The sequence below is a fragment of the Gopherus evgoodei genome, chromosome 9 (assembly GCF_007399415.2).
Source record: "Gopherus evgoodei ecotype Sinaloan lineage chromosome 9, rGopEvg1_v1.p, whole genome shotgun sequence".
In the NCBI taxonomy this organism is placed as follows: domain Eukaryota; kingdom Metazoa; phylum Chordata; order Testudines; family Testudinidae; genus Gopherus; species Gopherus evgoodei.
This window is the reverse complement of record NC_044330.1, coordinates 50445090-50460429: the sequence shown is the minus strand read 5'-3', so window position 1 is coordinate 50460429 and position 15340 is coordinate 50445090. Positions and strand designations below refer to the sequence as shown.

The 15340-nt window shown below is 43.5% G+C and overlaps 1 protein-coding gene across 6 annotated transcripts in view; it reads right to left on the bottom strand.

The window, feature by feature from the left end:
• Window positions 1–3108: 3108 nt before the first annotated feature.
• Window positions 3109–15340, bottom strand: part of MSL2 (MSL complex subunit 2) — a 37763-nt gene continuing 25531 nt past the window's right edge. For all 6 annotated transcript variants that reach the window (XM_030574940.1, XM_030574941.1, XM_030574942.1 and 3 more), the window contains one exon: window positions 3109–6840. In XM_030574940.1, coding sequence (XP_030430800.1) covers window positions 5252–6840 — 1589 coding nt within the window. In that variant the 3' untranslated portion in view covers window positions 3109–5251. The remainder of the gene's footprint in view (window positions 6841–15340) is intronic.

Here is a 15340-nt window from a genome sequence, read left to right as displayed (position 1 = left end):
CACTTGTACAGGCAACTTGAAAAATATGCTGTTTTTAAAATCACAGTATCTTAAATCCGTGCAATCAAAAGTGAGCTTCAATAAAGAACACAAACTACTGTAAGAACTATACATTTAAACAATGCTTGCAATTTAATCTATGTATTTTAACCTGTTTTTTATATATAATTAGGTGATGTTTGCAGGAATTAGAGACTTAATAGCAAAGGTTCTGAAACTCATCAAAGAGGTAGCATGGAGATCGCTTGTGCTAGCATGGTTTTACCTTTGCTGTTTTACTTTGCATTGGTTTGATTTTCAAAAGTAATTCATTCTACTGAGGTGTCATAGCATGGGGATTATTGATCACATGTTCCCCTTGTGTTGTCCAAAAATCCTTTTCCTCAATGTCATTCAGATCACATTGATCCACATCTTTTAAGCCTGCAACAATTCCCATTACCCTGATCATCAAGGTCAAAACATCTCATTCACATGTTCAGGGACCCTGCTCATTTGCAACTTGATCTGTATCTGTGACTCAGTCTGCCAGGGCATTCTCCCACCTTTGACTGATCCACAAATGTCAAAATGTTATCAGCCTCAACACCAATGATAAAATTCTGGGGGGAAAAGTGGGGGCTGACCATAATGAATGGAGTCCTTAATGAATGTGGATGGCCCTGGAGGCAGCAGGACTGAGGTGCCAGAGTATCCCCTGGAGACTCCTGTATTAGCACCTCGGTGCTGCAAAGCCGAATTCAGCTGCAGCGAGACTGCCTTCTCTGCCCCTAACTTTCTGCCCCAATGCCTTCCCTACTCCTAAACTGCTCCCTTTTCCTTTACCTGTTAACTGCCCCTTTCTGACCCTCCTCCTCTCCCTGCCTGTCCTTACTGCGCAACCCCCCACCTTCTGCCCCTGCCTCCCCTACCTCTAACACCCCCACCTCCCCTACCCATTACCCACCTTCTGCTCTGCCTGTTCCCCACACGTAACTCCCACTTCTGCACCCACCACAGCACTCCTCCTACCCACGACTACTAGTTCTCTATCCAGTTTCCCCCCTGTAGACGCCAGGTCCCTTCTCCTCCCAATTCAACAGGTCTACAACCTCCCCTCTGGCCCCAGCTCACCCAATTTCTAACCTCCTTTCCCTTCTCTTCCTGTCAGCTCCGTTGCTGGAGGAGTAGTGGGAACTGATCTCTGTCAAGCAGCTGGCCAAGTCACCAGACAGCACCTATCACTTCTTGCCGGGGTAAAGGGGCTTCTCCAGAGTGGGGTGTCAGAGCTTGGGATACATCAGTGAAGTACCAAGTCTGGACAGGAGGACCAGTTGTGATTGTGGATTCTCCCCTTGCTGTACTCCAGCTCCCCCTTACCATGGGGTGGCAGCACCTTCTGCTGTTGTTCTCCCGGTAGCTCTTGACCCTACTGCTGGCCACAAAGGAAGAAGGGGATCAAATCACCCCTCCTGTCCCAAGCCTTTGAATAAATCAAAAGCTGGATAGACCCTAAAAATAATGAGACCCAGCCCCCTCCTCCTCCTGCAATTCAAGCTCTGTTCAACATCTCCCTTCATTTCTTTCTCCTAATCCCACACATTCTTTTCCCCACACTGTCCCTCCAGTGTGGAACATATTCCCAATATCCATTTATCAAGCCACCATCCTTACCTCATTTTAATCCCTCTTAAAACTCACTTTTGCCACATCAGCTACAAGGTGAAAAAACACTCCGAAGTTGTTTATACACAACATAATTTCATGATGTGCAAATGTCCAAACTGTATCTACCCTGTTTGTTTCTCTCCCGCTTGGTGCCTGTCTACAATTAGATAAATGTAAGACCATTGGGGCAGGAACCATTTTACTTTATGTTTCTTTAAACATACTTTTGAAGCATATATGAAGCATACTTTTGTTATTGTAAAAACAATAAACTGGAAGTCTAACTAAACTAGATGTGCTTGCAACTTGGACATATTTGTTTTTATATATATATAATCGTAGTTTGGTGCATGGAAAACATTTTAATGTGCGTATTCCTTGACAAAGGATTCTCACTCTTGTATTCAGATAGTATGGATGTGAACACCACATTAATTTTGTACCAGATGAACTGCAGCTTTCCAAGAGAAATATTACACATCCTGGAAAAGGATAGATAAGTTACTGATCCAATTTCTGAAAGCCAGTTTTTGATCTTCCAATTTGTGCAGCATACTCCCAGCTAAGCAGCAGCTTACATCAGAAATATCTTTGAGGATAGTGGTCCTTCACCAGCTACATTTTGTTGCTGATGCAGTTCTAAAATTAGAGAATTTGAAGAAAGTTTGCAAGAGTAATGCATTACTTCAAAAACTCTGAGGAGAAAGAGAAAGAGCACGCACATACCAAATGCAGGGTAGTCCCAAGTGGTCTTATTTACACTAGCAAAGACTTCAAGGTTTCCTACTATTGAACCACTCCATGGGGGCAGTGCCACTTGTAATAGCAACTGTGGTACTCACTAGTGTAGAGCATGAAGGTAAAGACCATTTAAGCTACTATTTAGGTTGCTTTAAATGGTCATAGAAAGACAGGACGAATGCAATTATTTCACTGCAGTTCTCTCCTCCAAACTCATAATCCTTTTCCATTACTTAATTTACTCCTCAGCATACAGGGGAGGCAGAAAATGAAAAGAAACAAAAGCTAATTTTAAATTATGAAGAAACAAATAATTTTCTTCTGAAAACTAAAAAGCATTCAGACATGCCACACGGATGCCCTCAGCAGTTACAAAATAGAATTAGAAAACTAACATTTATTAAACAATTTACATTTTAATACACATTTCAAGAACGTGGTAGCATAAAAGGAAACTTGTTTTTAAAACAACCTGAATTTACCATTTAGCAATATTACATTAATGATCAGGGGTCTCCTATCAATGGTTCCAAAAAACACTTCACCTAAATCTCCAACAACTGGAACCTCACTTAATGAAACAGTAAAAAATAAATAATTCCAAACTACTCCTACACTGAGGAATGTGTACTGAAGTATATAGTTTAGAGTACAAATAAATGTACTAACAACAATCTCAGCAAAACTTAACAGCTTTGCGGAAGTGCTCAGAAGCTACTACCCATGTTGCTCAAACTCCACTAAAATCTGTTTGTCACTTGATTTCTTTACGTACATGTAGTGGAATAATAAACACAGATTTACATGAGTAGGTCAAAGTCAAACCACCAAAGTAGAAAATGGTAGGAGTCTCTTGGTCAAGACAAAATCACATACAAATTTAACTAAATATGTTTTAATAGGACATCATTAAGCCTCATGAAGGTTAAAAAACAGGGAATTCAGGTACTTGGATTGGCAAATAAAGACAAGAATACTAAGAAGCATTTTCCACCATTTACTCTCGTTATCAAAAATATTTTTCAACTCTTCTTGCAAAACAAAAACAAAATAGTACAGACTGGACACATACATCACATTTTTCTTCCTATGGCTTTAACACCCCACCCTACCCGACCCCACAAAAAAGACGGGGGGAAATACAAAACAAAACAAAAAAAATTATCTGACCACGTTCACAGAAAATGACACCATAGTACACTACAAAAACAAAAAGGTGGTGTCATCTGATTTGTGTCCAAAAAGTTTTTGCTCATTTCTTAGACAGGTAACCATCATTGTACATGCTTTGTGCACAATCAAAATATATCCAACATTATGTCATAATTCACTGGAGATTTCATTTAATAAAAATATGGCTGCCATAAAATGGAATTTGAAAAATTTGAGCACTGTTTCTCTTTAGACATGCTGTTATAATAGTAACTCTCCTTTAAATTAGAAGGATAATGCTTTGTATACTAGTCAGACCATCTTTTATTTGTCCTGTGCCATTTAAAGATGAGATATCGCTGCATCATGAGGAAGTCTGACTTCTTTAGAATGGCATTAAAAAAAATCTTAAAACTGCTGTAATGTTGTGCAAAATGGAAAAAGCCTTCATTGAACTATTTCCTTATTTTCAGGGATTAACTGGAAATCAACCAGTTGGGCATACTGATTGTAGATGAGCGAGCTGAACACTTGGTGGAATAAGCTGTCTAGCATACTTTACCTAATGAGTACTGAAAATAACTTGATCCTGTTTATCCATCAGTTCTCTTTCCTGACTGAGGGGAAGCAAGTAACAATGGGCTATCTTCCTAGAGTACATAGATCCCAAGTACATGACAATACAGTGTTAACCTCATTTATATCTTTAAGTGAAGAAAAGAGAAACCAATGGTGGGTAAACGCTGTATAAACCAGGATGTATTGGGGGGCACCAATGGACAAAGATTTTAACCCAGCCCAGATTTATTTTTTATATTTGTAACCTACAGTGAAATTCTTCTCAGACACCACATGCAGCAACTTCCACTGAAATCAATGAGTTTACATATGTGGTATTTGGCCTTTCTTTGTTTATTAGTTGTTTTCCCTCTCATGATGAAGTGAACAGCAACATGCCAAAGATGAATGGAGTTAGTGTCACAGGGCATAAAATGTACCAGTCACACAGCCACCTGCAGGCTTTTTAGAAAAAGTGAAGGATGCGATTACACAGAGACTTGAGCACGATCTGGAGGGACAGCCACTTTACAACTGACTCCAGTTGATTGCCCAGTTACTTCTTAGCCAATTCCAATGAGGGACAACTTCTCTTTCCATGAATTTACTAATTTGTACTGTTCCATGCTCTAGATAACCAATGGTCATGATCAAAAAAGATGTGTCAAAGACTGCGGTCCTCAGTTAATACTGTACTTTCAACAGGAATGGGATGTGATTTGCTAGCAACACTGACTCCCTATGGCAGTGTATTTGGTAGTTACTTTCACACACCACAAACTAGCACAACTTTGATGGACTGACTAGATATCACTTCCTTACATTTAATCGGAAGCTTTAACTGAGCACAAAGCATTAACTGGCACAATGAGGTTAATATGTTCCTTTCCAAAGGTCATCTTGTATTAAAACCATTTACATCAGCATCTGATCTCAAACTATGAGGTGCTGTGAGATCTAAAGACATAGTTTTAGGGTAACTCCTCCATTATCTGCAAACTATTTCCCAGACACTAACACACATAACATAGCAATGAAAACACTTGATACAAGTGATCTATAGGCAGGAGCTTCGGCAAGTTAAACAGAACCATAGCTGCCTTAAAACTGTAGCAGTTCCCTTAGTAAGGGCAGGGAAAAGACAAAAAATCATTTAACAGTCATATCTCATGTCTATAGCTTCATCCAAACTTTTATCATCGTGTGTACTGGCAGCTAAAAATGTAGTTACTGGTGACCCTGTCACATTAATTACACTGGTGCTTGTGCTGGCACTGCGCACAATGCTTGTCACATTAATGCCCAAAGTAAGCCTAGTCTGTTCCAAGGCCTTTTCTGGCACTGCAAATGCTTCCAGCTTCTTCTCCCCATTAGCCATATATGAGTTTTGGCAGCCACGGCATATACAGTCTAAGCAGGCTTTACGGTTAGAGTAGCAAGGGCAGCGTTGGCCACGGCATGTAAGAACACTTGGATTTTGGGTGGCGCGACCACATTTACACCCTTTCTTTTCTTGTGGCTTTTTGTATGCAGTTTTTGTCGGACTTCCTGGCATAACATTACTGCTAGCAACCTTTTCCTTTGCTTTGTCTTTTGTTTTCAGTATTCCTGGTTTGGCTTTCGGGTGAGATTTCTTGGGGGCATGTTCTATATTCTTTTTCGTGCTTTTATTAGGCAGGAGTACAGTTTTACTTATTTTGGGAGTAGTGCCTCCATTAGGTACAGTTGCTACGGGCTGCAAAGACATTTTATTTTCCTGTTTCACTGTTACTGGAGCTGATGCTCCCAATGTTGGGCCACAGATGATGCTGGAAATGGGTAGTGGCTGAACCTTTTCGCTGTCACTTTCTGATCGAGATCGCTTTCGGTTTAACTTAACTACTTTAGGTGTTGCTGCTGTACATGAAATCCCATGAGGAGAAGCACCTGTGGACATGAAAACATTATGGCTAAGAGGTGGGGGAGAAAGCTGCAGGAAAGGACCATTGGATATGGTGGCTTCCAAGCTGGGCTGCAAATCAGAACCACAGACTTCAGTGCTTGAAACAGTTTCTAAGCTTCGAAGAACTTCCTCAACACTAAGCAATAGCGAGCCAGGTTTTATATCTTCGTTGAAACTGCAGATGTCAAGGCCTGATGTACACAAGTCACTAGTAGAAACTGTGTCACACACAGGCTGAAGACTGCTAGAGATATCCTCAGTTTTTATGTACTCTCCAGTACTACACACATCAATTGTATTTGCATGTTCAGGGGAAGGAATATTTACTCCAAGTTTATCCACTGAAAGCCCATTACAATTGGGCAACCCATTGATAACAGTACCTCTAATATCAATATGTGTATTTTCAGGTATGGAAGAAAAACTAGCTTGAGGATCATTAATATGTTCTGAGGTTGAAGGTAATGGAGAATGTGTCAAACACAAAGGCATGGCTGCATCAGAAATGTTTTCTGTATCTTCATGGAGTGGCGATCCATCTTTGAGAAAAGCCAAAAGATCTGCAGAACAGTCAACTGCTTGTATTATGTCTTGTGCCAATGGAGTCTGTGTTATGTATTCACACAGTTTTTTGTAGCAGTTCACTAGAATGCTCAACTGTTTATTTTCCTCAAACTGTTCATAGTCTTTGCACCAACTACATGATGGTTTCATCATCATCTTTTTGCCTTTACAAGTTTTGCAGACATAATGCTGACATGTGGAGTTGGTGGGAGCAATAGGATCCTGTAGCAAATTTCCTAAGAGGAAAAAGAAAAGAAGGTTATTAGAGCAGATCAAGTAGCATAGGCTTTCAGGGTAACATAAGAGGGACTTCCTAATTTACAGCAGTATGAATTGCCTGTATAGTGTTCAGCGATGAACAAGATCATGAGAAAAATCATAGGTGTGCAAACAGTATGAACTGTGAGATTTTAGACTCATTACAATTGCTGTGCCCACAGTTTTAAAACGATGTTGTGTTTAGAAGTTTTCCACATTGCAGAGAAAAATTTCAACATAATCTGATCTGCTGATGCCCATTAACCCAGCCTTTAGAAAACACGGTGTCAAGCAAAACAATATCAGCATTGCCCCTTAAACACCACATTCATCTCAACATGGTGACCACTATGTAATGTCCATAATGCACTAACCAAGAGAGCTACATCTGTACAAAGTGGGAAGGGTTAAAGCAGAAATTGAAAATCAAAGATTAAAATTCTGGAAGTCAAAATGGAAACAATACAGAGGGAAGTAGCACTGAGAGACAGATGAAAACATGAAAGAGGTATAAGGAAGATAATTTGTTGTGGAACAGTCAACATGGTTTTTGTAAAGGGAAATCATGCCTCACCAATCTACCTGAATTTTTTGAGGGGATCAACTAGAATGTGGACAAGAGGGATGCAGTCGATATAGCGTACTTAGATTTTCAGAAAGCCTTTGACAAGGTCCATCACCAAAGGCTCTTAAGTAAAGTAAGCTGTCATGGGATAAAAGGGAAGATCCTCTCATGGATCAGAAACTGGTTAAAAGATAGGAAACAAAGAATAGGAATAAATGGTCAGTTTTCAGAATGGAGAGATGTAAATAGTGGCATCCCCCGGGGTCTGTACTGGGACCACTATAATTCAACATATTCATAAACGATCTAAAAATGGATAAACTCTAAGATGGCAAAATTTGCAGATGATACAAAACTACTCAAGAACTAGGGGTAATCAAATGAAAATTAGTAGGCAGTAGGTTTAAAACAAACAAAAGGAGGCATTTCTTCACACAACACCCAGTCAACCTGTGGAAGTCTTTGCCAGAGGATGTTGTGAAGGCCAAATCTATAACAGAGTTCAAAAAAGAACTAGATAAATTAATGGAAGATAGGTACATCAATGGCTAGTACCCAGGATGGGCAGGGATGGTGTCCCTAGCCTCCGTTTGTCAGAAGCTGGGGATGGGCAACAGGGATGGCTCACTCAATGATTACTTGTTCTGTTCATTCCCTCTGGGGCCCATGGCATTGGCCACTGTTGGAAGACAGGATACTGGGCTAGATGGACCTTTGATCTGACCCAGTATGGCTGATCTTATGTTAAGTGCCACTTCTACAGGTACTCGTAGGCAAAGTTCCCAGGCTTTGGTGTGCTGGGGTGCTCACACACGAATGGAATACATGTCTGCAACGACTCAAAGAAGAACAGGAAGAGTTCACAGAAGAACCACAAGGACTCAGACTGGAAAATACTACATTCTGAATTTGTCTAGCTTCAACTGGATCTTGTAATGTTTCTGTCGGCTAGATTATAGACACCTCTACTATCAGATATCTTGTCCCTGCGTAGATACTAGAAGATGTATACAAGTTATTTATTGCCTTTCAACCATTTCTCAGCATATTCCTAGTTATATGGGGGATCCTAAGTTCATGGACAGCTTCCCTGATAGAGGCTGTCCCTCTGTTCTGGATGACAACTTCCTTTTTAAAAGGAAGCTTGAAACTGATTCCCACCCCACCCCACCTTAAACTCACGCTCTCTCTCTCTTCTAGCATAACATCTCATGATTATTCAGAGAGGGAGTAAATTCTAGCCAGGATGTCTCAATGTCTCCCCATTAACTCTAATGGTCCATCATTTTTTTTTCCTGAGCTGGACAATACATGGGTACTTTAGGTTGGGGTTGTGTAAACAACTGGTTTGGAAGGTGCTCCTCCCTATCTGACTGCTTCACCACTCTACTGTGAGATACAGCTGAAGCTAACCCATAGATTATGAGCATAGCTTTCTATACACAAATACATAAATTAATAACTATAGTCTGTATAAATCTCATAATGGCAATCAAGTTCAAAACATCAGAAGCTTGCAGAAAAAGACCTTACTCAACATAGTTTTATAGTACAACACAGTACACAATCAGTTAAACCAACTGCTCGTTTTTAATGTGTTAAATTTCTGATTTCCCTTTGAGGTGTCTGCAGCCTGACTGTCACAGATAATACTTCACGAACCCCAAGTACTGCATCAATACAAAGTCAATCTCAGTTGGCGTCTGGACTTCAAGTGTTGTTACTGATCAGACAGACAAATTACCCTATAGAGCAAATAAATGCACTGCACACTTGTGCTAGTAAGCTAAGCCTCCAAACAAGCTCTTTCGGAAAACATAGCATCAATATTCACTGAAAATATACAAATCTGACCTAAATGTCCCCATGGATGCCTCCACAAAATTACCAGAATTGAAAATTCCTACACCTTCAGACAATGTCAAAAGAGTTGAGCATTCCTCTCCTCTTAAGGAGGCAATATGGTCCTTGAAAGTAACTTCTTATGAAATGACAAAACTTCTATTCACCCAGTGTTCACCCTCCCAGTAGTAAAGAGAGAACTGTGGCAACAGTGCCATCCAGTTATGCTGGGATTCCTGGAAACCTCTTTAGCAGAAGACGGAAGTTCTTAACATAGTTCCTGTTGTCTCTTCTCTCAGGCTACGCCCAGACTACCCGCCGTATCGGCGGGTTAAAATCGATTGCTCGGGGATCGATATATCGCATCTCATCTAGACGCGATATATCGATCCCCGAGCATGCTTATATCGATTCCGGAACTCCATCAACCCCAACGGAGTTGCGGAATCGACAGGGAGAGCCGCGAACATCGATCCCGCGCGGTGAGGATGGGTGAGTAATCCGATCTTAGATATTCGACTTCAGCTACGTTATTCATGTAGCTGAAGTTGTGTATCTAAGATCGATTTCCCCCCGTAGTGTGGACCAGCCCTCAGTGAAAGAAAGGAGATACTGGTATTGCAACAATCTTCTGTTCCCAATTCCTTGTTCCACTCTGGCTAAGCTAATGAAGAAAGCTTTAAAACTACATTCAACAGAGTCAGGAGACAAAAGCTCACAGGTAAGCCAAAAACATGGAGACGTGAGTGAAGGGTCTGAATCTAAAGGAAGCATGCGGCAATTATAGCAAGGACAAAGGAGAAACAAGAGAGAACAGTGTGGAAATCAAATAAGTATCTTAGATATCTGTATACTAATGCAAGAAGTATGAGGAATAAATAGGAAGAGCTATAAATATTAGTAAATAACCACAACTATGACATAGCTGGCATCACAGAGACTTGGCGGGATAATACACAACTGGAATATTGCTACAGAAGGGAACATCTTGCTGAGGAAGGACAGGCAGGGAGGGGAAAAAAAGGAGAGGTGCTTGTGACAGGTTCCCCCCAGAAGAGACCCTGCCTTTAGCTACCAGGTGGCAGGAGCTGGCCTCCTGCACACCCACCCCTAGAAGCATACAGTTTTCCACTACTGCAGAGGAATTAAAGAGAGACACTCTCCCATTCCTCCAGCAGTTCCTGAGACTTTGGTCTTTACCTCTGGGGTTCCAGCATAAAATTTCTCCTTGACATCCTGAGCTACATGGAAGAAATCATTCCCCAGCAACAAAGCAGTCGGGTTACCATTTACCACAGCCACAGTCAACACAGCTTCCAAATCCTCAGTTTCTATATGCACGTTAGCCAAAGGCACAAGGATTTTGTAACCTCTCACTAATAAAAGCTCTGCCATCTGCCCTCACAGTAAGTAAGTTACCTGCACAACATTCCTCCTAACCCTGTGTCTTTCCACCCCAGGTGTTCTCTGCCATTAATCCTGACAGCCTTGATGTGCTTGATGCCTGGCTGGACAGAGGCTACTTTTAACAAACCCTGTATGGTAAGTGGCAATTGTCTGAAGTGCCTCTGTGCTCAGGGTAGCAGCATTTCCATGAGTTGTTTGCGGCTTGTTCCCACTCAGCACAGGGCATTTATTCTTCAGGTGCTCAGGGCTGGTCCACACTACGGGGGGGAAGTCGATCTTAGATACGCAACTTCAGCTACGTGAATAACGTAGCTGAAGTCGAATATCTAAGATCGGATTACTCCCCCGTCCACACCATACGGGATCGATGTTTGCGGCTCTCCCTGTCGATTCCAGAACTCCGATGGGGTTGATGGAGTTCTGGAATCGATATAAGCGCGCTCAGGGATCGATATATCGCGTCTAGATGAGATGTGATATATCGATCCCCGAGCAATCGATTTTAACCCACCGATACGGCGGGTAGTCTGAACGTAGCCTCAGTGGAAGTACAGTGATCGCACCTTCTGGGCTCCTCTGTTTTTACAGGAGATTTGGAATGAGGACTAGAGGAATGGATTTGGGGAGGTGAGCACCCAGACTCCCCTCCACCCTCCTTCTTCCCAAGAGTAAAATAGGAACTCTGCTTCCCACCAGGTTTAAACTCCTCTGTCTGTGGTTTGTTTTCAATAGATCAGGAATTGGCAAGTTTTCAGAAGTGGTGTGCCGAGTCATAATTTATTCACTCTAATTTAAGGTTTTGTGTGCCAGTAATATTTTAACGTTTTTAGAAGGTCTCTTTCTATAAGTCTGTAAAATATAACTAAACTATTGTCGTATGTAAAGTAAATAAAGTTTCTAAAAATGTTTAAGAAGTTTCATTTAAAATTAAATTAAAATGCACAGCCCCTGGACCAGTGGCCAGGACCCGGGCAGTGAGAGTGCCACTGAAAATCAGCTCGTGTGCTGCCTTTGGCATGTGTGCCATAGGTTGCCTATCCCTGCAACAGATGCTTGAGTTTGCTCAAATTGATCAGCTAGAGTAGCCAGTTCATCAACAGTTTTCACCTTTTTATCTCATAAACACTGTTTCGCATCATCTCTACATATACTCAGAAAATGTTCCTGAGCAACAAAATCACCCATTCCTTCAAAGCTTGTAACACCTTTTCCCTTTACCCACTTTTCCATCAAATCTTTCATCTGGTTTACATATGCCACATTACTCATCCCAGCTCCCCTCTTAAGGCTTCTACATTTTATTCTAGATGTTTCAGGTATAATCTGAAACAGTTTTAAATATATTTCCATGAATTTACCATAATCTGAAGCATCTTTAACTGGCATCTTATTGAATACATCCGGAGCTCTCGCAGACAACTTTGCAACCAAAATGGGCATATTTTGGTCCTGAGCAATCTCTTGAAGGTGATACAATATTCAGCAATATCCCATTTCATTGTATGCAGGACATAACCATGCCCCCATTTGCGGATTTTTGGAGAGGTGGGACTCATTGGTGTGGGGGTTGGTGGCAGGGTCAGCTTTAGGAAGTGCAGGGCCCAATTTGAACATTTTCGGCGGGGCCCTGGCAGGGATGACTTAAAAAAAAAATGAAAAAAAAAAGCCTTTTATTTCTTTCATGTATTATTTACTTTCCATAACTATATAAATAATAAAATTATATATTATGTTCATTGCATCATATATGCTGTTGATTGGTTATTAATGAATGCCGTTTCACATGTGTGGGTCCCAGCTGCTTCCTGTCCCCCTCATTGAAGCAGGTGCGCAGGGTTACTGCCCTGGGAACTGCAGGGCACAAGTGGATATGGGGCTGACTGGAGGTAGAGTCTGGCTGCAGGCAGGGCAAGGGGTGTGGGGCTGGTTGGAGACAGGGTGTGTGTGAGGTGGGCTGGCTTCAGACAGGGCCGTGGGGGGATGCAGCAGGGGTTGGCAGGGCTGGAGACAGAGACGTGTGAGACTGGCTGGCTTCAGGCAGGGGGGTGCAGCAGGGGTTGGCTCGAGACAGGGCAGGGTGTGCAGGGCTGGTGCGGGCAGCAGTGTGTGTGGGGCTGGCTGGCTTTGGGCAGGGTCACAGGGGTGTGTGGCAGGGGTTGACTGGAGACACGGCAGGGAGTTTGACAGGGACTGGCTGTGGGCAGGGGGTGCAGAGCTGGCTGCAGGCAGGGGGAGCGGGGCTGGTGTGGGCCGGGCAGGGGGTGCAGCAGAGGCAGCTGGAGCCCCAGCCCTTTAAATAGCCCCCTAGCTCCCTGCTATCCCAGGGCTTTGGGGCTATTTAAAGGGCCCGGGGCTCCCCAGCTTCTAGCCCGCCCTGGACCTTTTAAATGGCCGCGGGAGCCCTGGGGAATATATGAGGGTGGCGGGGCTCTGGAGGCTATTTAAAGGCCCAGAGCTCCAGCTGGGAGAGCGGGGACACGGGGCTTGCCGCTCTCCGGCTGGGGCTCCAGCCACGAGAGCGGGGCTTGCCGCGCTCCGGCCGGGGCTCCAGCCAGGAGAGCGGGGCCGCGGGGCTTGCAGCGCTCCGGCCGGGGCTCCAGCCAGGAGAGCGGGGCCTCGGAGCTTGCCGCGCTCCGGCCGGGGCTCCAGCCAGGGGAGTGGGGCTTGCCGCGCTCCGGCCGGGGCTCCAGCCAGGGGAGGGGGGCCTTGGGGCTTGCAGCGCTCTGGCTGAAGCTCCAGCCAGGAAAGCGGGGCCTCGGGGCTTGCCGCGCTCCGGCCAGAGCTCCAGCCAGGAGAGCGGGACTTGCTGCGCTTCGGCTGGGGCCGCAGGGCTTGCCGCACTCCTGCCTGCGCTTCGCTCAAGGGAGCGGGACCACGGAAGACCCCTGAGCAGATCACAGCCAGGGATATGGGGTAAGTTTAAAAAAAAAAAAAGTGTAAATTGCGGGGCCCTCTTAGGTGCGGGGCCCGATTCCTGGGAATCGGGCGAATCGGCCTAAAGCCGGCCCTGGTTGGTGGGGTGTGTGTGTTCTGGCTCTCTATCGACTCCAGTTTGTGTTTCCCCTCTTTTTCTTTTTCCTCCATGGCTAATTTCTAGATCTCCATTTCTTTGTCAGCCTCTATGTTTCAGTTCCAAAACTCTCTGATGTGCAGCTTTTTGCTTAGCATCCTCTGCTTCTATGGCTCTTCAGTGTGCAGCTTCTCGTCTGTCTCAGTTTCCAGCTGTTATTATTATATAAGTCTCATGTATTCTTTTTCCATCTCTTCTGCCTGCAATCTACACTGCTCCATCTTCTTACTAGTTTCATTCACTCATTTTCCTGCCTTTCTGTCCCAACTTCCCTTTCCCGAAATAAGAAAACAGAAAATAAACTGGTAACTTCTGACTGATCTCCACCCACCACGCTTAAATCTCACTTAAAATCACCAGTGTATGAAGTGCAAATCTCACTCAGAACAAGCAGCTGTGCATATGATCCTGTATGACTATGCCACCGTGACGGGTTCTCTCTGGAGTGCCACCTGGAACTGGGGTATCACTGAGCCCCCGAGCCCATCAGCTTGAATTCCCTCTCACACTGTACTGTTGTTACAAGCTGCAAAGCCCTCCAGCCTGCACTTTCACCAGCATTCATACAGTTAGGGATACACCCAGCTGCAATTACACACAGGCTCTCTAACCTCCAGCTTCCTAGCCTGGGACCCCAGAGCAGTACCGTCCTGCCGTGGCCAAATCTGGTATAATGTCTGGTCTGCCTCTCCCTCAATGTGAAGAGAGCAATGCACACTTGTGGTAACCAAGCAGAGATTTCCCCCAAGCACTCCAGTCAAAGCTTACTGGTTTAGTTTAAAACAAAACCAAGTTAACTACAAAAGGTAGATTTTAAGTGATCATAAGTGATAGCAAACAGATTAAAGCAGATTACCTAGCAAATAAACAAAAATTCAACCTCATCTTAATATACTAGATAGATTGGATATGAATAGCAGATTCTCACCCTAACTGATGGTACAGGCAGACTTGTAGATTCTAAGGCACAAGCCACAGTTGGCTCTGCAGCTTGGAATCCCCAGGTATTTCATACACAAGTTAGAAATTCCTTTAGCCTGGGTCCAGCACTTCCTCCAGTTCTGTATTTGTTCCTCAAGTGTTTCCTAGAGTCTTCTTATGCAGGGAGTGAAGAACCACAGATGTCACGACTGCCTTATATAGCTTTTGCATATGGCGGGAACCCTTTGATCCAAAGCTTAGTTCCCAGACCAGTCTGTGGAAAAATACTGACATCCCAAGATAAAAGTCCAGCATCACGTGGCCTGGTCACATGTCCTTGTAGAGCTACAACAGCCATCATTCACAGGCTGTCTGTAGCGTTCTCAGGAAGGCCCACCAGGTGGGAGATAAGTAAGGGAACATTTTAGTCATGGGTATTTTTAGTAAAAGTCATGGACAGGTAGGGTGACCAGATGTCTCAATTTTATAGGGATAGTCCGAATATTTGGTGCTTTTTCTTATACAATTGCCTATTACCCCGCACCCCCCATCCTGATTTTTCACACTTTCTATCTGGTCACCCTATGGTCAGGTCACTGGCAGTAAACAAAAATTCATGGACTTTGACCTGTCCATGACCTATACTATATACCCCTAACTAAAACTTGGGCTG